Source organism: Phoxinus phoxinus (genome assembly GCF_949152265.1).
Source record: "Phoxinus phoxinus genome assembly, chromosome: 12".
Classification (NCBI taxonomy): Eukaryota; Metazoa; Chordata; class Actinopteri; order Cypriniformes; family Leuciscidae; genus Phoxinus; species Phoxinus phoxinus.
Window position 1 is genome coordinate 34,583,719 of NC_136887.1, and position 22,500 is coordinate 34,606,218.

The following is a 22,500-nucleotide window of genomic DNA, read 5'->3' on the forward strand; positions in this document are numbered from 1 at the left end:
AAATATATAATTAGAATTGTACTTCTACACATAAAATTATAATATAATATAAATGGAAAAATACAATTAATTTATTATTTGATATTTTTTTGATTTCAGAAATAAGTGTTTATTATTAAAACCAGAACAAAATGTTCTTACCCCCCATTAATCTTATCTTGTTTTAAGAAATTTAATTTAAAAGACTTAAAATCTTATCAAAAAATATATCTGTTAATGGGCTAAGAAAATAATCAACTTTTTTATTTAATTTTATATCATAAACTCACTTAATTTTGATAAATCTTTCAGAAAAATAGACTTAAGTCTTTTTGCATCTCCAGTAAATGTATCTTCATTTAATCTTACATATTTGATCATCAAAAAGACATTTAAATGTTTTTTTTTCCATGTGAATAATGTCTTCATGCCTTAAAATATCTTGAATGTAACTCGACACCCTCGCCTCATTTAGTATTTGCGGTTCTATGAATATGCAAATGAGCCCCGCCTCCACTCACTCACTCACTCAGCTCAGAGATCCACTCGTTCAACTAAATGCGACTCTAAACAGAGTCAGACAATTCAAAATCAGCATTGAACATCATAGAAAGTCAGAAGAGGATTGGTTGATGGGATTGATCATCTGTGATCCACAAACCCAGTCTGGAGCCGCACGGGTATATCTGTGGCAATAGCAACTATAAATTATATGGATCAAAATTATCAATTTTTCTTTAATGCCAAAAATCATGAGGATATTAAGATCATGATCCATGAAGATATTTAGTAAATGTCCTACCGTAAATATATAAAACATGTATTTTTGTGAGTGAATGCAGCACAATCGTGAACATAAATGCACAACTTTAAAGGAGATTTTCTCAATGTTTACATTTTTTTGCTCCTCAGATTCCAGATTTTCAATAGTTGTGTCTCGACCAAATATTGTCCTATCCTAACAAACCACACATCAATGGAGAGATTATTTATTCAGCTTTCAGATGATGTATACATCTCAATATTAATTGACCCATGTGACTGGTTTTGTGGTCCAGGGTCACATATGTTTAAGACTTTTGAGAATTCGTACGAGTGAGTAAAATGTGACTACTTCGTACGATTTGTCTAAACCCCAGTGACGGTTAGGTTTAGGGGCGGGGTCAGGGTTAAGTTATTCGTACGAATTCTTACGAATTGGGCAACTGTGATGTCCTATGAATTCGTACGAATTGTCGTGAGATCAGGTTGGAAACACCAGCGATTTTAAACCGTGTTTGCTGAGAAAAAAAATGTCTTCATGCCTTAAAATATCTTGAATGTATCTCGACACCCTTGCCTCATTTAGTATACGCGGTTCTATGAATATACAAATGAGCCCCGCCTCCACTCACTCACTCAGAGATCCACTGGTTGACGATCACACGTTGATCTGATTGGTTACAAGGTAGTGTGTGACGTCAGAAACACCAGCGATTTCACACCGTGTTTTTGAGACTGTCTTTGGTTCACTGCAGTTTTAAGCAGAAAATACTCAGCAATGCTGTCCACTTATGAACTTACACATGATTAAAGCGTATTAAAAACACCACATAGACACATAAACATAATAAAGTGAGCTGGAGATCTCAACATGTTCATATGGGTTAAAGATAAAGAGCAGCGTAAGAATATAAAGAGTTTTTAATAAGGGGATTTCCCCGTGTCATCCTAAAAACACTGAAAATACAGCATCTCTCCTCATGATTTAAACTTAAAGCAGAACAAAACTAATAAAGAAAGGCGACACTGTACCAAAAAGAGCTTTTGTAAAATAATAATTCACCACGCAGCCGCCGCCGGGAGTTTAGGAGACGAGAGAAGCAGATTTATCTGAGGAGTGACTGAGTAACTGACTGCCATGAAGTGGTTTCTGGCTTCGGGATAGAGCCGATAAACACAGCGAGCGGGAAGAGGAGAACGAGGGAAGTGTGGAAATGGGAAAAGGTAAAGGAATGAAAGCTTAATAGCGCTTTCAGAGAAACCTGAGGAATTACAGGCGCTTTACGCCACAGCCGAAGTGAGCCATTATCTCCTCAGCTGACCTGTGGAACATGACCGCAGAAACTCCTTTGTTTAGTCACGAGGCGTTAAACGTCGGAAATTCGTCCCGGTGTGAACAGGCCTTTACTCTCCGCATCCGCTCATCCAGACGGCAAAGACTGATAGTGCTCAGGGCCATCTAGAGCAGAGCCGGACAGTAACGGAGTACATTTACTTGAGTACAGTACTTAAAGGTAGGGTAGGTCAGAATCGTCTAAAAAAACTTTTATTCAAATTTGTTTAAACTGTCTTTATATACCAATACATAATTAAAATGCAAGTACTTTGAAATAGAGAGTATAAAAAACTGAGTGACTCTAGTGTATTTAATCTTCAATAAACACAGCTCATTAATTCCATTCACTCCCGCCTAAAAACGGGTGCGCGACTGCGTGCATGTGGGCGGAGCCAGTAATAGCGGCGGTAGTCATGGCGACGGAGAGTGACAGTCGCGCAAGCCAATCACTTGTTTCGTCCCGGTAGGAATTAATGAGCTGTGTTTTTTGAAGATTAAATACACTAGAGTCACTCAATTTTTATACTCTCTTTTTCAAAGTACTTACATTTTAATTATGTATTGGTATATAAAGACAGTTTAAGCCAATTTGAAAAAAAAAGTTCTTTAGACAATTCTTACCAACACAACCTTTAAGTAAAATTTTGAGGGATCTGTACTTTACTCGAGTATCATTTTTGGGGAGTACTCATGACTTTACTCAAGTACATTTGAGAGGCAAATATTGTACTCTTTACTCCACTACATTTCCATCCATAACCGTGAGTACTGAGTACCCGTTACGTCTTCTTAAAAAAAAAAAATCTCGGGAAACCCTCAATTTGTTGTTTCCCTCTCAAACGTGACTGGATTGTGCAGGCGTCACTGATTGGGACAGCCTATCAGCAATCAGCTTTCAGAGGTTCAGGTTCAGAGGTGTGTCAGAACATTGCTATATTGCCTTCTTTGCTGGTTTAGGTTTATTGATTTGATTGATGAAAAAACAGAGAAACTCACATGTACAGACAATTGTTAGTTCAAATGTGGGTGCAAAAAATCCATTAAAACTCTAGCAGAGGTTTGTCAGAGCGTTGCCATTGTGCTATTGCCTTGTGGGCAAGTGCGAAATGTTAAATAAAGCAACGTGGTAAAAAGATGAAAATTACTTGATTTTACTTTCAATTCCTTTTACATTCTCCAAGGTATTAACATTAACATTTTTCATAACTCCATGTAGGACGTTTCTGTACATAAATGTAAGCACTGTGGCAGTAGTAATGCAATATTTAGAAAATGTACTCTTGATACTCAAGTACTTTTAAAAACAAGTACTTCAGTACTTGTACTTGAGTAGACATCTGACTGTAGTACTTGTACTTGAGTAGACATCTGACTGTAGTACTTGTACTTGAGTAGACATCTGACTGTAGTACTTGTACTTGAGTAGACATCTGACTGTAGTACTTGTACTTGAGTAAAATTTAGCAAGGGGTATCTGTACTTTTACTCAAGTAATGAAGCTGTGTACTCTGTCCGCCTCTGATCTAGAGCAGCGGGGTTCCCAAACTTTTTTTTCCTGCGCACCCCCTTCTATGTCCCAACTGGGTTGGCACACCCCCAATGCCCACTTCAAAAAAAAAACTAAAACGCAACAAAGCTTTGTTTTATCGCCATATAAAGACTAATATTTAATCATGTGCAAATAACCAGAACACGCATGACAATAACAACATCAACAACGTTTCAATATAATGCAACAAAGCTGCACAAGCTTCCACTTTTAAGAGGACGAGTGACAGACACAGGCTCAGTGACAGAAAGCACAGTTATTTTCGCACTTTTATGATGGATAGATGCACTTTTATGATTGACAGATGCACTTTTATGATTGATAGATGCACTTTATGATTGATAGATGCACTTTTATGATGGACAGATGCACTTTTATGATGGACAGATGCACTTTTATGATGGACAGATGCACTTTTATGATGGATAGATGCACTTTTATGATTGACAGACGCACTTTTATGATTGACAGACGCACTTTTATGATGGATAGATGCACTTTTATGATTGATTGATTGATTGGTTGGGTACCGAAACATGGTGCCAATAGGGAACCGGTTCCGACGGTAACGAGACCGAATAGCCTAATAACGAAAATATATGATAGGCTGCATAGAACAATGTGATTACATGAATGAGCATTTCTACATTATATTAGTCTATATTATAATGCAACAACGAAAATAATTTCTTTAATAATAATAATTTTAATAATTTCAGATTATGTAATTTAATAACAATAAAAATGGCTTTTAATATATGATATGTGAATGTGATAAAATAATGACAATTTATAATAATAAAACTGATATTTTATTATAATGCAATAATATTAATAATACGTTTTATAATTATACATTATATTATTATTATTAATAATATGATAATTTCATAAAAACATAAGTGAATGGGATTATATAAATGAACATGTTTAATAATAAAATATTATAATCCAATAACAATAATGATATGAGAATAATGAATTATATTTTTGAATTAGACACAGAACACACACATTTATTATGTGTAAACAAACTTTTATTTTGGATGCGATTAATCACTATTAATAGTTTAACAGCCCTACTATATATATATATATATATATATATATATATATATATATATATATATATATATATATATATATATATATATAAATAAATGTATAATGTGTGCAAAACAAAATCCTGCAATTTCTTACACTGGTATAGTGTTGTGAAAAATATGAAAATATATTAAACATACAAAAAGATATGAAAAAGAAAACCAAGCAGAGTAAAAGAGAGAGAGATGTGAGAAATCTCATTAGTTTTGATGGTTTCTACACTCGGTTACTGTCAGTTAGTCCACCACTGAAACGCGCACACACACACACACACACACCAGAATCTCGTGTCTAAAAGCATCTCGGCGCCATGCAAGTGTGGATTAAAAAATCCACAAAAAAAAACGTATTCAGATAAAATTTGTAGAAGACACTCTTTCAAAAACATAAAAGTTTTTCTGTCTCCAAAACGTTGAACAGCAGTGTATAGTCGTTTTACAAGAAACCTTGACATTAAAAACATATTTAATCTGTGAATGCTGATCAAAAGGCATCAGTTTAAATTAAAAGTTCAGCTGAAATGTATTATATGTCCTTCTAAAGCCATACAAATGTATTCTTTGTAATACAAAAAGATGCATTTGTGAAGCTATGCAAAGGGATGAACACTCAATTCAATTTTAATGAATTGATACTAAGGCAAAATGACAATAAAGAGCCATGAAAGTATCATAAAAGTGACTTATTCTAAATTCATACGATAGTTTTGTGTGATTGACAGGCTGGAATAAAACGCTGGACATCTTGACATCCGCTTTTGGTTCACAAGTTGATAAGTGGAACAGAAATGGGCATAATCATTTATGAACCTCACAAGCTTCAATCCATATTCATTGTACAGTAATTGCAGGAAAAGTAGTTTCGGCCAGTACATTACTGAGACTTTGCAAGCCTGGAGACCCATAAGCTGTGAAAATCACTGCAGTTTTAAAGCGGTGGTAAAATGCGCTTTTCACAAGATGTAAAATAAGTGTCTGATGTCCCCAGAGTGTGTGTGTGAAGTTTTAGCTCAAAATACCCACAGATATTTTTATATATCATGTTAAAGTGTCACTTTTTGAGGGTGATCAAAAACACACCGTTTTGTGTCTGTCCCTTTAAATGCAAATGAGCCGCTCATCCCGGCACAGGCCTTTAATTTCATTACATTTAATTACATTAAATTCACATTTTTATTTGTCTCAAATCGTGGTTATGTATATACTGACTTCACCCTGTGCTGCAATATACATTTAGTTTTACATTCATTTACAGAAATGAGCTGGTTGAATGAAAATTGCTTATGTTATTGGATTTTCAGGTGATATTCTCATTCGTTCAGTTAACGGACGCTCTGACGTAACAGAGACTGCAGACTAAGCAACGATTGTGTTTAATTGTACAGTAGCCTACAATCATAACATAGTACAGACATGATCTTAATTCCATAATGTCCTTAAAGGAACACTCCGACTTTTTGTGACTTTAGCCTATTCACCTTATCCCCCAGAGTTAGATAAGTCCACACATACCTTTTACATCTCCGTGCGTGCTATAAGTCTGTTTGACGCACCCACCGCTAGCCTAGCTTAGCACAAAGACTGGATGTAAATGGTTCCAGCTAGCATACTAATCCAAATAAGTGACAAAATAACGCAAACATTTTCCTATTTACATGTTGTGATTTGTATAGTCACAGAGTGTACAAAAAACAAAGTCACATGAGACAGACATATTTTAACCGTATAAATACTGGGAACTATATTCTCTGAAGGCGAAGCACTGCTACTTGGGCGGAGTGATAACCGCAGCACCTGAGATGCGCCGAGGTGAGGAGCAGAGAGTTCGTTCAGAGTTTGGGTTACAGAGTCAGCAATTTATAAATAGTAAAAGCGTAGTTTACAATCATGGATTTTCGCTGTATTGTAAAGAGCTGTGACAAACAGGGGAGACCAGGTGATACCATGATGTTTCATAGAATTCCAACTAAAAACGCTGACCTGATGAAGAAATGGCTACTTGCTCTGGATATTGATCAAAACACACCTAATGAGATTGTCAAGGGACATTATGTTTGCTCGGTACATTTCACTGAGGACGACTATTTTCAAAAAAGGGAATTTGCCACAAGGAACGTGTGCTGAAGGATACAGCCATCCCATCGATATCACATAACGTTACAGGACAAAGTGGAGCGGCTGCGGTAAGTGTTCCGTTATATTTTTAAATGTTTAGCCTAACGTTACTGTAACAGTGCCATTAGCTAACTTAGATCTAATGTAACGTTAGTGACACTATTATCCGAATAGGGTGGTAACTACTATTGCAGTTGTTTACGGGCTCCATGTATCCCCTGTAATGTTAGTATTGTTGCCTCGAACGCGCTCTGTCGTCTCAGTAACACTTGAGCGGAGTTGGTTTTGTTGACAGAAGAAACAACGGCGCGTCTCATGTGCTGCGGTTATCACTCCGCCCAAGTAGCAGTGCTTCGCCTTCAGAGAATATAGTTCCCAGTATTTATACGGTTAAAATATGTCTGTGTCTCATGTGACTTTGTTTTTTGCACACTCTGTGACTATACAAATCACAACATGTAAATAGGAAAATGTTTGTTTTATTTTGTCACTTATTTGGATTAGTATGCTAGCTGCAACCATTCACATCCAGTCTTTGTGCTAAGCTACGCTAGCGGTGGGTGCGTCAAACAGACTTATAGCACGCACGGAGATGAAAAAGGTATGTATGGACTTATCTAACTCTGGGGGATAAGGTGAATAGGCTAAAGTCCCAAAAAGTCGGAGTGTTCCTTTAAACATAACAATATTGCTGGCCATAAACTGACAAAGTGCGCGTCCGGTGTGCGATACCTCGAGTTGTCATAGACGCGGCGTGGCGCTTCTCGTCCGATGTGCGACCCCCTTTAGATTATTGGCAGCATAAAAAAACTAAATGATGTGACAGCCATGGGCTGTACAATACAATTTATCGGTAATATCTATCGAGCCTATGAACTTTTTGTCTCGAACTCCTCCTCCTCGTTGCTCTCCTCCACTTCTCCATCTCCAGCCTCCGCTAAAGGAGCGTTCACACTACAAGCGACACGTTACCATTCATTTCAATGGGCAGCGGGCGGTTTCCGGCGACGTTCACACTACAAGCGACTTTGTCGCTGCAGGTCGCCAGTGGCTGGCGGTGAGGACGCTAGTGGGCGTAACCACTGGTTGCCTAGTAATGTTTGTGAGTGACATTCACGGATGTTTCTCCATGTTGTAGACAACAAATCCGTTTTCTTGCCACTACAAACATACATTTTAGAAGGAAAATTCTAAATATAAATGTAATCAGTATAACATGCATAATATTAAAGATGAACGAGAAACTGTGAGTGCTTTTTGCCATCGCGGCTATTTAACTGCAGCAAACGGGCAAATACCGGTCTATCTGTGCTCACGAAACCATCCAGGCTCGGAGTCAGCACGGCGAACACCACCGTACGCACGCGGAGATATATCACAACTTACAGGACAACTTGCCTCTGTCAGAGAGTGACGGACGATCACGCGCTCCACTGACTTCACTCCTATTGGTTGTCGCTCCCGAAAGTCGCCCTTCATTTGCATAAAGTTAAACAGATCTCAACTTTGTCGCGTCGCCAGACACGCCCCATCAGGACGCCAACGGCCGCGATCACGCGTTGCCGGAAAACGCCCCCGCTCCCCATTGAAATGAATGGTAACGTGTCGCTTTGTCGCTTGTAGTGTGAACGCAGCTTAACGACGGTGATCCACTTGTCCGTGCGACACTTCTGTCGCGCTGCACTCCACTATATTCCTATGGGTGACATCAAGCAACTTTGACGCGCTCGCAAAGAATTCCGGGAAGGCAGCGCTTCATTTGAAAAAATGCCGCGCGTCAAAAAGCTGGCTGACGGTACTGATCCACTTGTCCGACACGAATGTCGTGTGGTGTCGCGACGCCTCCCCACATTTGTACGTTGATGGGCGTTCCTCTAGTTTACCGCTATGGGCGTGGTTTTGAGCCAGCGGCCAATCTAGAACAAAGGACCCGCGAGAGACTTCCCCCCGTCTCCATGTGCGTGCTTCTATTGGATAGCTGCGTCGCGTTCAACGGAATTAATTTGCTTAAAGATGGGCATCGGCCAGCTTTTTGACGCGCGGCATTTTTTCAAATGAAGCGCCGCCTTCCCGGAATTCTTTGCGAGCGCGTCAAAGTCGCTTAACGTCACCCATAGGAATATAGTGGAGTGCAACGCGACAGAAGTGTCGCACGGACAAGTGGATCACCGCCGTGATGCCCATCTTTATGCAAATTAATTCCGTTGAACGCGACGCAGCTATCCAATAGAAGCACGCACATGGAGACGGGGGGAAGTCTCTCGCGGGTCCTTTGTTCTAGATTGGCCACTGGCTCAAAACCACGCCCATAGCGGTAAACTAGAGGAACGCCCATCAACGTACAAATGTGGGGAGGCGTCGCGACACCACACGACATTCGTGTCGGACAAGTGGATCAGTGCCGTAACTCTGCCTGCCTTGCTTACGCTAACCGCCCAGATGTGCAGGGCTCTCTTGCGTGCGCAATCTGCACCTAATCGTGCGTTCAAGTCATATCGTATAGATCGTATTTACGAGTTGAACGCACTTGAACGCCACCACAGTGTCGTAAATACCAGTGTGAAGCTCTGGATTTTCTCTAAGCCCCGATCTTTACGAGTTGTGGGCGTCACTGAGAAACATGGCGGAATAACACAATACAAGATATTTAGCTTGCCAGGCTTTTCTATTTACAGCGCAGTAAGCTAATCGCCTGCACAGAATGTGATAACATTATAAAATAACAATGTAATATACAACGATAAAGTTTGCAGTGGCTTCATAAATTAACTAAAAACATTAAAAAAATCAAAGCACACCTTATGCAAATATTTGTTCTTCATTTACTAGAACTAGAGTTTAAGAATCTCGCTGTATTTTTGTGTAATTAATTAAGAGAAAGTACTCCGCCATCTTACTCCGACGAAAGTGACTTGAACGCACCAGCCGTCGCAAACACGACTTCCCACATCGTGCGTACGAACTTCCCAAGAGGACTTGAACGCACCAATAGAACTGGCTTAAACAGTCGATCTGACGGGTTTTATACGATTAAATACAACCCGAAACTAAAAGAACAGACCAGGCCTCTATTCGAGACCGCCTTTATTTATCCAAACCTGTAGCCACACCAGGCGTGTAAAAGAGACAGGCGTCTACTTGGGACTCGGCTATTACTTGAAGTTTTACGGTATAAAGGCTTCGTTATATTATTGCTGATGAATCAGTGTTTTTAAACAAATCTCTTGAGTGAATGATTCAATGACTCGCTTATAAAAGGTCCATTAACAAGTCTTTTCATTTCTCGTTATTCCTTTTCAAATAGGAAATTAAATGATAAGTTGATACACAGACCTCTTGAATGAATGATTCAATACATTTTGAACAGTCACTTGTCGCCACCTACTGGCATAACGATATAATCTTCATTTGAAGTTAATTTTGCTCTATTTTGATCGCTACCGTAGACATTCGAAATATAAACTTTAATCCCAGTATTTCTGTGATATTCATATTTGTAAGAGAAATTATGATACTGTGATGTTGAAAAGCCGTTTCATGATATGATACATGCGCTCTTTTGATTATGTCAAAGGTTTAATAGACACAAGTGAAGTTTGAAGTCTGAACGAGTAATCGTGTGAAGGCCACTGCTTCTGACGGCCTGCTCCTCTGCTTATGGATGAAAAATGACCACACACACACTTATGTGGAGCAGATCGAAGGAAAGCGTGCTGGTTAAAAAGAAGACCAGAGGAGGAGAAGACCCACTGATCTCAGGGGACGAAGACCTGCACAGTGTGTGTCACAGTAATGAGAGGGAAGACGGAGAGAGAGGGATGAGAAACAGAATGGAAGACAATGGGAAAGACATGAACCTGTGAGTTATGGGTGTTGAAGACTAAAATGTTACTGTTTAATGTTCTTATTTTTGTATTATTTTTCTTTATTCATTGTCATAATATTTTCATAATGTATTTTTTTGTGAAGTCAGAGTCTGTTGTACATGTGCGCTGAGCAGAGATATGGGATGAACTATATTTTTATAACTAGGGAATATATATATAGGGAAGTTTCTTAATATGGAAAGTGGATTGTACCATGTACGCATGAGGTATACGTTCCATTTTTAAAGCTGCAGTCCAGCACTTTTTTGGGTTTAAAAATATCAAAAAAGACATTTTTGAAAAAAAACGTAACCAGCCAGTGTTCAAAACGATCTGCTTGCCTTACCTCGATTCAAAACGGTAAGCTTGTAATAATGATTTTAATTCCAGTGGTACTGGTGGATTTCCGCGGGAATTTCGAGCATGTCTTTGCGTCATTACGTCACTTCTGTACACATAGAGAAGGAGTCCCCGGCTAGCGTGTGTGGATGATGGAGGTGGAGGTTTAGCTTAGCACTTGGTATGGCGGATCCCGAAAGTTTAAAGCGACAATCACCAGTGACAACTGGAGATTCACCAGTTGTAAAACCCAAAAGACTTCGGACTTCAGATTGGCTACAGAAAAAATATATTTTTCACGTTTTGACGTGATATAAGCAATCGTTAGATTTAATCAGCATGATATAGCTACTGCAATGCTTCCCCCCACCCCCCGAATTTGGTCAGAACAAAAGTGAATGTTACTTGTTCAGATGACATTTACCGATGAAAATTCTAATGTTGACACTTTCAAAAAGTATACTCTGAGATTGCTGATGACAGTACAGTATCCACAGCGACGCGGCAGCCACAATACATTGTGTTCATCCGCGCTGTTTCATGCCGATTTACTACCCACGCACAGTTAATAATTCCGCGAATAACTGCAATTGCAGATTTCTAACAGAGATGGCGACAAAGAGGAAAAACGACAGATTGCAGCTTTAAACATAAGCAACATGTTTTTCTACCTTACAAGGAAGTTGTAAATCCTCTCAGTGGTGTATATGTAAGCAATAAGGTACGAGAGGCTGTGCTATATCGTGAATAAATGCTGTTTACGGTCAGGGACTATTTTTTCCAGCGGAAGGTGATTTTTTTGTGATTTTACTTCATAAAAGTAGCATAGATACTTATTTTTCGGCTTTAATAGTTGTATTGTGTGGTAACCGTTTTATAAAAGCAATAAGGTTCTCGAGGCAAGTGCTGTATCGTGATAGGCACGACGCGAAGCGAAGTAACCCCTACAGCCGTGACTTATTCACGCACTTGCCTCGAGAACCTTATTGCTTTTATAAAACGGTTACCACACAATACAACTATTAAAGCCGAAAAATATGTATCTATTCAACTTTCATAAGGTAAAATCACTAAAAGCCTTACTTCCGCTGGAAAAAAATAGTCCCTGTCCGTAAACAGAAGCTACATACATTATTTCTCCATTAGATGGCGGCAAACACTGTGTTTATGAGCGACTCGGTCAGTAGAGAAGACTTTTATATTAAAGGACTCAAACTTGTGATCACGGAGAAGGAAGAAAACTGACAGATGACTATGGGCACGGGAAAACCCCTTAAAGGATAATTCCGGTATTTAACACCTTGAGTCTATATTGTAGTTTGTTTTGGATGAACAAGAGTGGTGGACAACATTTTTTTGACAATGGTTCCTCTCTCGAGTTTTTGACTATAAAAGAATTGGCCATGGACCCATTTAACATTGGAGTCAATGAGCATGTCCGAAAATGTCATTAAAACAGCCAATAATGTTCGTTTACAAAACTGTTAAACTCACCGAGTGGTTAGTGGTGTTCGTTGATGTTCCAGAAACAAAAAGTGTTGCGAAATACAGTTTCTGTCGTGTTTTATTCGTCATTTTCGAGCACTCAGTCCTTCAACAGAATTCAATGGGATTTTACAAAATGACGAATAAAACACGACAGAAACTGTATTTCGCAACACTTTTTGTTTCTGGAACATCAACTAACATCACTAATCACTCGGTGAGTTGCACAGTTTTGTAAACGAACATTATTGGCTGTTTTAATGACATTTTCGGACATGCTCATTGACTCCAATGTTAAATGGGTCCATGGCCAATTCTTTTATAGTCAAAAACTCGAGAGAGGAACCATTGTCAAAAAAATGTTGTCCACCACTCTTGTTCATCCAAAACAAACTACAATATAGACTCAAGGTGTTAAATACCGGAATTATCCTTTAACTGTTAAAAGGACAAGATATCTCAGCGGACATTCAAACAGATTTTTTTTATTATGGACATATAGGACTGACCTGAAGGAAAATATCTATATTATCTATTGTAAATGCAGGTAGACTCGCTTACTCTCACAATACTGAACTATAGCTTCAATGAACAATATCGATGAGAACAAACATGTGTTTGTGTTGCTAAGAGCGGTTGCTAGGGGTGTTGTGTAGTGATATATAGAACCGTTGAGTGAAGCGGTCATAGCCGTGTTTTATCGTGAATAAAACACAGCTATTGACCAATCAGAATCAAGGATTGGAACCGTTTTATAAAAGCTCAATCTGACTGTACTACGGCAGAGAAACACGGAAACACACAGACCTGGCATGAATACAACATCTTAAGTTTCTCTCCTGACATATAATAAAGATTTTTCTTGGCAAGATAACTGGAGTCCGGTCCCGTGAATCACATAATAACGGGAAAAGGCTTAATTTGATTCAGTCTGACGAATCCATCGCTGAACATTAAAGTCTTTGCTGTCAGTTGTGCACCACCAGAAATGAAGAAAGAACTGTTTTGTGTAAAGGTCAGGGTTCTTATCATGAAATACAACTTTTAAACACATTTATTTTAATTGAAATAAAGCTGAAATTAAATAAAATATTTAATATCATTTGAAAAACTTAAAGTAAACGAAATGATAAATGCACTGAATTAATTCTTATTTAAAGTTGAAGCACTTAAATTGTTAACTGGAAATAAATAAAAACTAAAATTGAAACTGAAACAAAAATAAATTAAACCTAAATAGAAATCTTTTTAAATTAAATTAATAAAATGACAAAAGCCCATAACAAAGCCACTAAAATTATAATTGGCATGAAAACTAAAAATATAAAAAATACAATTAATTTAACTAATTTAACATTAATAAAACAAATAAAAACAGGGCTTTACATTTGTGAAACTTAAATCAGTATCATTACTGACCATAAAGATAGTAAAATATGATTATTAATAATATTATTAAAGATTTAAGAAGACCAGTAGTTCAGATTTGACTCTGCCAATATTTTCACTGGGCCCACCACACAAAAATAAATATAAATACTACTAAAAATACAAAAATAAAAAATAGAATAATCTCTGCAATAATGACAGATAATATGGTAACACATTACAATAAGCTCCCATTAGTTAAAACTAACAAACTAACAGTGAGCAATACATTTGTTAGTGCATTTATTACTCTTAGTTAATAAATTACAACTGTATCCCTCACTATTATTATTTTTGCAACCAAATTATGTCCAAATTATTTTAAATGACTTCACTTTGGTGACAAATATTGAACAAGAAATGTTCAATACATCACAGAAGCCCAAATATGCACCTTTACATATTTACATAAGCCATTAAAAAAAAACATGATACCAAATTCATCTGTTCATTTCTTCTCTTCCCTCCGTCACATGCACACAATCCCACCGGGAGCTCGACTCACACGGATATCAGGGTAGATTCCCAATGTCCTATTCAACTAGGGTACAGAAACTCAAAGTTTTAAGGCAAAGAAACTGTATTCCCAGACATCATTTCACGCTGTAGCTGAGCTTCCGAGATGAGCAAGACAACATTATTCAAAGGTTTCCAACGAAAAACCTTGAAAATTTACATGCCAGCCCAAAACGGCCAATTAAAGCGGTCAGAAACATGACAAACCTCTCCGCCATCCACAGGTGTAAAGCCACTCTCAGGTCATTACGAGGAAACCTAGATCACAAGCATGACAGAAATGGACACGGGACATAACATCGATAACACTACCCGAGTCTCTTCATACATTTTATGAATGTGATTGTCCTTTTCATTTATTTTCCACTGTACTTATGACTCCCTATAAATGCTAAGAACTCCGGTCAATTTTAACATTGAGCTCAATTTTTAGTAAATTTGGAGTGTTGTCAATACAGAGAACAAGCGCACATGCCTGTATTTACTTCCTGTTTTCGGTCGAAGTCCAAAGTAGTCGACTGTCGAGTTCACGCGCGTGATCATCGGTAACTAAGCAACAGTGGAGGCTCACTGTGCGTTCACACCGCCGGCGGCGAGAGCGTCAAATTGGCCGGAAGCCATTCATTTTCAATGAGAGCCGGCGGCGAGCTCCGGCGAGAGCGGCGCGGCGCGGCGCGTCTTGGACGGCGAGAAGAGTTGAAATCAAGTCAACTTTATGGTAATAAGCTATGACGCGGTTCGGCGGCAACCAATCGGAATGTAGAAGTCCTCCGCCTGAGAGGATACCAGAGAACACAATCCTGTTAACTTAGGTTCCGACCACATTAGTTCCTAAGCAAAATGGAGGAAAAGTTCATTATTTCTGTTGCGGGTTTCCCGTTATTGTACGACGTGTCCCTGTTTACATACAGGGACATTAATAAAAAGAACGACGAATGTAAAAGGTGTCTGAAATTGTTGGTGTTTTGTTACTTTCACATTTAAAAGATTTTAATAGGTTAACTTATACCCTACGTGTGGCCAGAATGCACAAAATAGGATACTGATTTATGTTCAGTTCTTATTTGCTTTGCGGCTCCTTTAAATAAAGTTTTTTAAAAAAATCACGCATTCTAAAATCTACGTCAGAGAGTCCCCGAATCTCACGGCGGCGATGGCAGGGCGGCGAGAACGAATTTTGCCGCTCTCGCCGGCGGCGGTGTGAACGCACAGTTAGACTGTCAGCCGAAGACGGTGCTGTGTGGTGTTTGGAGAATATCAGCTCTGATGGATATTTATTTTAAAAAATCATCTTAGTTACTATGATCACGCGCGTGAACTCGGCAGTCGACTACTGTGGACTTCGTCCGAAAACAGGAAGTAACAGGTCTGTGCGCTTGTTGAATTAACATCATTTTTATTAATATCGATCACATCTCCTGCAGTCAGATTCACTCGTGTTCACTCTGAAGGACTCACTCAACATGGCTGGGCACTTGTAATGAAACATTAAGGATGTTAAGAGGATAAAAGCAGGTTTAAAACTTGCCCCATGTGCAAATTTTAAAAAGAGGATAACACGGTGTAGGCAACACCGATTTTTGTCGTTGTTCTCTGTATTGACAGCACTCCAAATTTACTAAAAATTGAGCTCAATGTTAAAATTGACCGGAGTTCTCCTTTAAGTTCTCATAGTACTCTTTTATCCGAAAAGATGAAGGTGAATGTGATTTTTCCTGTGGATGTTACTGACGCAGCGATCTGAACCTCACTGTTACTTTAGGCCCCGCTCACTATAAGATCTGTGTGATGATTAATGAGTGTGTGATGTGTTCCTCTGGTCCTATAGGGAGTTAAACTCTCTCGCCTGCAGAGGGAACAGATTTCACATGCAGATATTATAAGATTTCACATGCAGATATTATAACGGGCAGCAGGGCTGAAGTAGGACGCAGCTGGTTATGCAGATGTCACCGATCTAGTGAGATCGAGAGCTTAGACGAGAAACAAGACGAGAGCATTTCATCGTCTTCAGTGTGTAATGTTCCAGTTCTTCTCTACATCAGTGTTTCTGAACTCCTGAAACGCCTCCATTGTAGTCTCGAGTTTCTTCCGGGAACGAACACGTCACAATATTCCTCATTATAATAATTAATGCGCAGAATAAAGGGGCGGGGCCTGGTTGAGTTAGTTAGTAGTGTGTTAAACTGGCGGTTATGGGAAGGGGCGGGACATTTCCCAAACACACTCGAAACGCTCGACCAATCACAACACACTGATCCAGCCGACCAATCAGAGCACAGTGTGCTTTTCAGAAGGAGGGGCTTCATAGAGACAGGAAGTGAACAGAGCGTTACTGACAGACTGGGAAGAGAGGAGCCGCAACAATGGAGAATATGAGGAGAATAATCAACATTCAAGCAGGAAAATATGTTCTAGTAGAGCAAAACTTGTGAAACTAGGAGCAAACAGTAATCCTGCAAATAAGCCAGGGTGAATGTCACACAGATAAATGTGCATAATTACACAATTACGCAATTACCCAGAGCAGAGTCGCTGGCAGAAAGCAAACGTCCTGAAGAGAGCTGACGTGAACCACAGGTTACATTCACCGCCGACACAATGATGTTCTGGGCTTGAGTATTGAACGTTTACGACTGGAAATGAGAGTGACTGATGTGGTCTGGAAAGTTTTTAAGTTCTCATATGAGTGTTTCCATGGCAACAGTGAGATCTATAATGTGAACGCAACGCTGTTTGGACTATTTATACAGTAAAATCCAGCGTGAAACATCACTGGGATTCACATCATCTGTTCATCTGCCAAAAAAACAACTAACCAAACTTTTTAGTTTAAAAAAATATAACAAGCACAGAAAGACAGAGATTTCTGTGGAGGTTCGCTAGTGTTAAAACCAGTGTTATTTTAGTATTATTGGCTTTTATTTTCATGCAGACTTTTAGCTGTCTGCTGGAAGCTAGTTACTTTAGTAGATAAAGTTTAAAATATGAATATTTTTCTTACATGAACGCATCGCTTCACTTCAGAAGGCCTTTATTAACCCCCGCAGAGCCGTGTCGAGCACTTTTATGATGGATAGATGCACTTTTATGATGGACAGATGCACTTTTATGATGGATAGATACACTTATGATGGACAGATGCACTTTTATGATGGATAGATGCACTTTTATGATGGACAGATGCACTTTTATGATGGATAGATACACTTTTATGATGGACAGATGCACTTTTATGATGGATAGATACACTTATGATGGACAGATGCACTTTTATGATGGATAGATGCACTTTTATGATGGACAGATGCACTTTTATGATGGATAGATACACTTTTATGATGGACAGATGCACTTTTATGATGGATAGATACACTTATGATGGACAGATGCACTTTAATTATGGATAGATGCACTTATGATGGATAGATACACTTTTATGATGGATAGATACACTTTTATGATGGACAGATGCACTTTTATGATGGATAGATACACTTATGATGGACAGATGCACTTTTATGATGGACAGATGCACTTTTATGATGGACAGATGCACTTATGATGGACAGATGCACATTTATGATGGACAGATGCACATTTATGATGGACAGATGCACTTTAATTATGGATAGATGCACTTTTATGATGGACAAATGCACTTTTATGATAGATAGATGCACTTTTATCATGGACAGATGCACTTTAATTATGGATAGATGCACTTTTATGATGGATAGATGCACTTTTATGATTCATATATGCACTTTAATTATGGATAGATGCACTTTAATTATGGATAGATGCACTTTTATAATGGATAGATGCACTTTTATGATGGATAGATGCACTTTTATGATGGATAGATGGCCTTTTATGATTTATAGATGCACTTTTATGATGGATAGATGCACTTTTATGATTTATAGATGCACTTTTATGATGTACAGATGCACTTTTATGATGGACAGATGCACTTTTATGATAGACAGATGCACTTTTATGATGAATAGATGCACTTTTATGATGAATAGATGCACTTTTATGATTTATAGATGCACTTTTATGATGGATAGATGCACTTTTATGATTTATAGATGCACTTTTATGATGGATAGATGCACTTTTATGATTTATAGATGCACTTTTATGATGGATAGATGCACTTTAATGGATTTCCAAAAACAAAAACCCATTCACTCCCATTATAAAGCTTGGAAGAGCCAGGACATTTCTTAATATAACTCTGATTGTATTGAAGAATGTCATATACACTAGGATGGCTTCAGGGTGAGTAAATCATGGGCTAATTTTCATTTTTGGGTGAACTATCCCTTTAAGAAAAGAAGGTTTAGAGAAACACAAACATGCACCGAATAGATCCGACTGCATCATGAAGTCGCCGCTTCTTTGGGACGGATCCGAGATGTTGAAGAGAAGCTGAAACACACCTTTGATATGAGCGAGGAGTGAATCTTCTTGATGATGTCGTCCATCTCCGTGAGTTTGGGTCCTATCAGGGAGCTGTGGGGTCCGCTGATGTGCCCGATGTGGTCCAGACCCAGGTAATGTAGGATCAGAATATCCCAGTCGTCCCGCTTCAGCGTGCCGTCCAGGTGACGGGTCACGTTATTGTCCACCTGAGGGAACGAGACCGAGAGATTACAGTCTGAGAGGGTGAGAAGAAATAAGACTCTAAAGCCCTATTCGGACGGGATTATTTTTACAAGGGTAGATGGAGTAATGCAATTTTACAACAGGATGTCTGTAGTAATAATAATAATAATAATAATAGCCAATTCGCACTGGATAAGAGATCTCAGTAAAATATATATTTATATCATATAAAATATTGTGTTCAAAATTTGAGCTTAATATCTGAAAAATTAAGCTTTCAGTGAGAGTGTGTTAGGCTGCAGTACCAAACCCTTCCACTAGAGGAAATTTGTCATTTTTGACCGCGTGACTATTATTTTCAGGACCATTTAACCTTTTCGAATCATGTTCATGATTTTTTTTGTGTGTTCACACAGTACCGTATATACCTGAATATAAGACGAGGTTTTTGTCCAAAAAAATAGGTTGAATGTGGGGTCATCTTATATTCGCGATATAGACAAAATCACGGGGGAAAGGGAGAAAGAACTAATTAATATGAAATAGTGACTGAAACGCGACCCATTAAGACATAACCAGCTTTCCCTTCCAAGATGTTAATCTGCACAAAAATCCTGATAATCGAGCCGTCGTGTGATGAAGTCAAATACACATGAGATAAAAACAATATCTGTGCTGTGATTTCGGCAATACTTGCATGTACAATTAGAGAAGCAAAATAATATCTGTGTTTAACTGAATTAAAACGCTGCTCCTCTCTGCCGCGCGAGACGCAGAGCGAGCGAGCGCGAGAGAGAGAGAAGTGCGTGCGCGAGACGCAGAGCGAGAGAGAGAGAAAGATGCGCGTGAGAGAGAGAGAGAGAGAGAGAGAGAGAGAAAGGTGCGCGCGCGAGACGCAGAGCGAGAGAGAGAGAAATGTGTGCGCGCGAGACGCAGAGCGAGAGAGAGAGAAAGGTGCGCGTGAGAGAGAGAGAGAGAGAGAGAGAGAGAGAGAAATGTGCGCGCGCGAGACGCAGAGCGAGAGAGAGAGAAATGTGCGCGCGCGAGACGCAGAGAGAGAGAGAGAGAGAGAGAGAGAGAAATGTGTGCGCGCGAGACGCAGAGCGAGAGAGAGAGAAATGTGCGCGCGCGAGACGCAGAGCGAGAGAGAGAGAAATGTGCGCGCGCGAGACGCAGAGCGAGAGAGAGAGAAATGTGCGCGCGCGAGACGCAGAGCGAGAGAGAGAGAAATGTGTGCGCGCGAGACGCAGAGCGAGAGAGAGAGAAAGGTGCGCGTGAGAGAGAGAGAGAGAGAGAGAGAGAGAAATGTGCGCGCGCGAGACGCAGAGCGAGAGAGAGAGAAATGTGTGCGCGCGAGACGCAGAGCGAGAGAGAGAGAAAGGTGCGCGTGAGAGAGAGAGAGAGAGAGAGAGAGAAAGGTGCGCGCGCGAGACGCAGAGCGAGAGAGAGAGAAATGTGTGCGCGCGAGACGCAGAGCGAGAGAGAGAGAAAGGTGCGCGTGAGAGAGAGAGAGAGAGAGAGAGAAATGTGCGCGCGCGAGACGCAGAGCGAGAGAGAGAGAAATGTGTGCGCGCGAGACGCAGAGCGAGAGAGAGAGAAAGGTGCGCGTGAGAGAGAGAGAGAGAGAGAGAGAGAGAAAGGTGCGCGCGCGAGACGCAGAGCGAGAGAGAGAGAAAGGTGCGCGTGAGAGAGAGAGAGAGAGAGAGAGAGAGAGAGAGAGAGAGAGAAAGGTGCGCGCGCGAGACGCAGAGCGAGAGAGAGAGAAATGTGTGCGCGCGAGACGCAGAGCGAGAGAGAGAGAAAGGTGCGCGTGAGAGAGAGAGAGAGAGAGAGAGAGAGAGAGAGAGAAAGGTGCGCGCGCGAGACGCAGAGCGAGAGAGAGAGAGAGAGAGAGAGAGAGAGAGAGAGAGAGAGAGAGAGAGAGAGAGAGAGAGAGAGAGAGAGAGAGAAAGGTGCGCGCGCGTGCTGGAAAAGAGAGAGAATGAATTATCGGTGCAAATTTCAAATAAAATTATTTTCTGTTGAAAACCAGATTTTTTCCACAAAAATCTCTTTTTGTCCCAAAAATCAGTCTGGAAATGGGGGGGGGTCGTCTTATATTCGGGTATATACGGTAAGTGCCAAAACCTTTACCAAGTTTCGTACCATTCAGATGAAGTAAAAAAAGAAAAAAAAGAAAAGTAACATTTTTCGGTCATAAAAATGGCTGAGCAGTAAACGTGACTCTTCATGACACACACTTTGAGTTCAGCTCCTCTCACCTCGGTGTAGTCGGACACGAAAAACGAGGTGGTGCCGTCGTGCTCCATGAAGTGTTTGGGAAAGAGTCGAACCCACGTGTCGTCGCCGTAGAAGATGATCCGCTTGCCGGCGCTCTTGGCCTGCCAGATGAGGTTGTCCTCGAGCAGAGCCGGAGAGTTCAGGTTCATCACCACGTCTATGAAGCCCGGGATGCTGCCGGTGGTCAGAGCCTGACGAGAGAACACACACATCACTGTTTAAAGACGAGCTATTCTACTTTCTTCACATCTTCATCAGTGTGTAATGTTGCTCTTGATCATGAGAAAGCTCCAGTTCTTCTCTATATCAGTGTCAGTGTTTCTGAACTCCTGAAACGCCTCCATCTAGTCTCGAGTTTCTTCCGGGAACGAACACGTCACAATATTCCTCATTATAATAATTAATGAGCAGAATAAAGGGGCGGGGCCTGGTTGAGTTAGTTAGTAGTGAGTTAAACTGGCGGTTATGGGAAGGGGCGGGACATTTCCCAAACACACTCGAAGCGCTCGACCAATCACAACACACTGATCTAACCGACCAATCAGTGCACAGTGTGCTTTTCAGAAGGAGGGGCTTCATAGAGACAGGAAGTGAACAGAGCGTTACTGACAGACTGGGAAGAGAGGAGCCGCAACAATGGAGAATATGAGGACAATAAATCAATATTCAAGCAGGAAAACATGTTCTAGAGCCTGAAAACACATCAAGACTTTATAAAAGGGCCTCTTAAAGAAACCAAAACAGTGAACAGACAGTAAACAGGCCTTAAAGACCCATGAGCTCATAACTCAGTCTTAAAGGTACAGTATTAATTAAAATGCTCAGCGACAAGGTGGAAAATGGCCTTGAAAAAACTGATTTGAATCTGAATGCAATTTATATCAATCAATCTAAGTGCACACTGTATCCTCAGCACTGCAAGGGGAGCTATAGAGGACCTCTTCGACAATCAGTTATAAGTATAACGTCAACTTGTGTTATGTTTAAAGTCATTAAAAATGCCACATTATGCTATGTTAAAGGCTCCTAATGTTATTTTAGAGTCTCCTACAACAGCTTCACATTCATCTAAGATCAAAATGATAACAAATAAAGGCTTGAAATATCTCACTTTGCATGTAATGA

General features: G+C 39.8%; 1 protein-coding gene across 4 annotated transcripts in view; it reads right to left on the minus strand.

Annotated features, from left to right (window-relative positions):
* The window catches only part of pigg (phosphatidylinositol glycan anchor biosynthesis class G (EMM blood group)), a 132,623-nt gene that overhangs the window by 95,981 nt on the left and 14,142 nt on the right, over positions 1-22,500 (minus strand). For all 4 annotated transcript variants that reach the window (XM_079629746.1, XM_079629748.1, XM_079629749.1 and 1 more), the window contains 2 exons: positions 21,357-21,566; positions 18,930-19,118 (listed from right to left, as the gene is read on the minus strand). In XM_079629746.1, the coding sequence (XP_079485872.1) occupies positions 18,930-19,118; positions 21,357-21,566 (399 nt within the window). The remainder of the gene's footprint in view (positions 1-18,929; positions 19,119-21,356; positions 21,567-22,500) is intronic.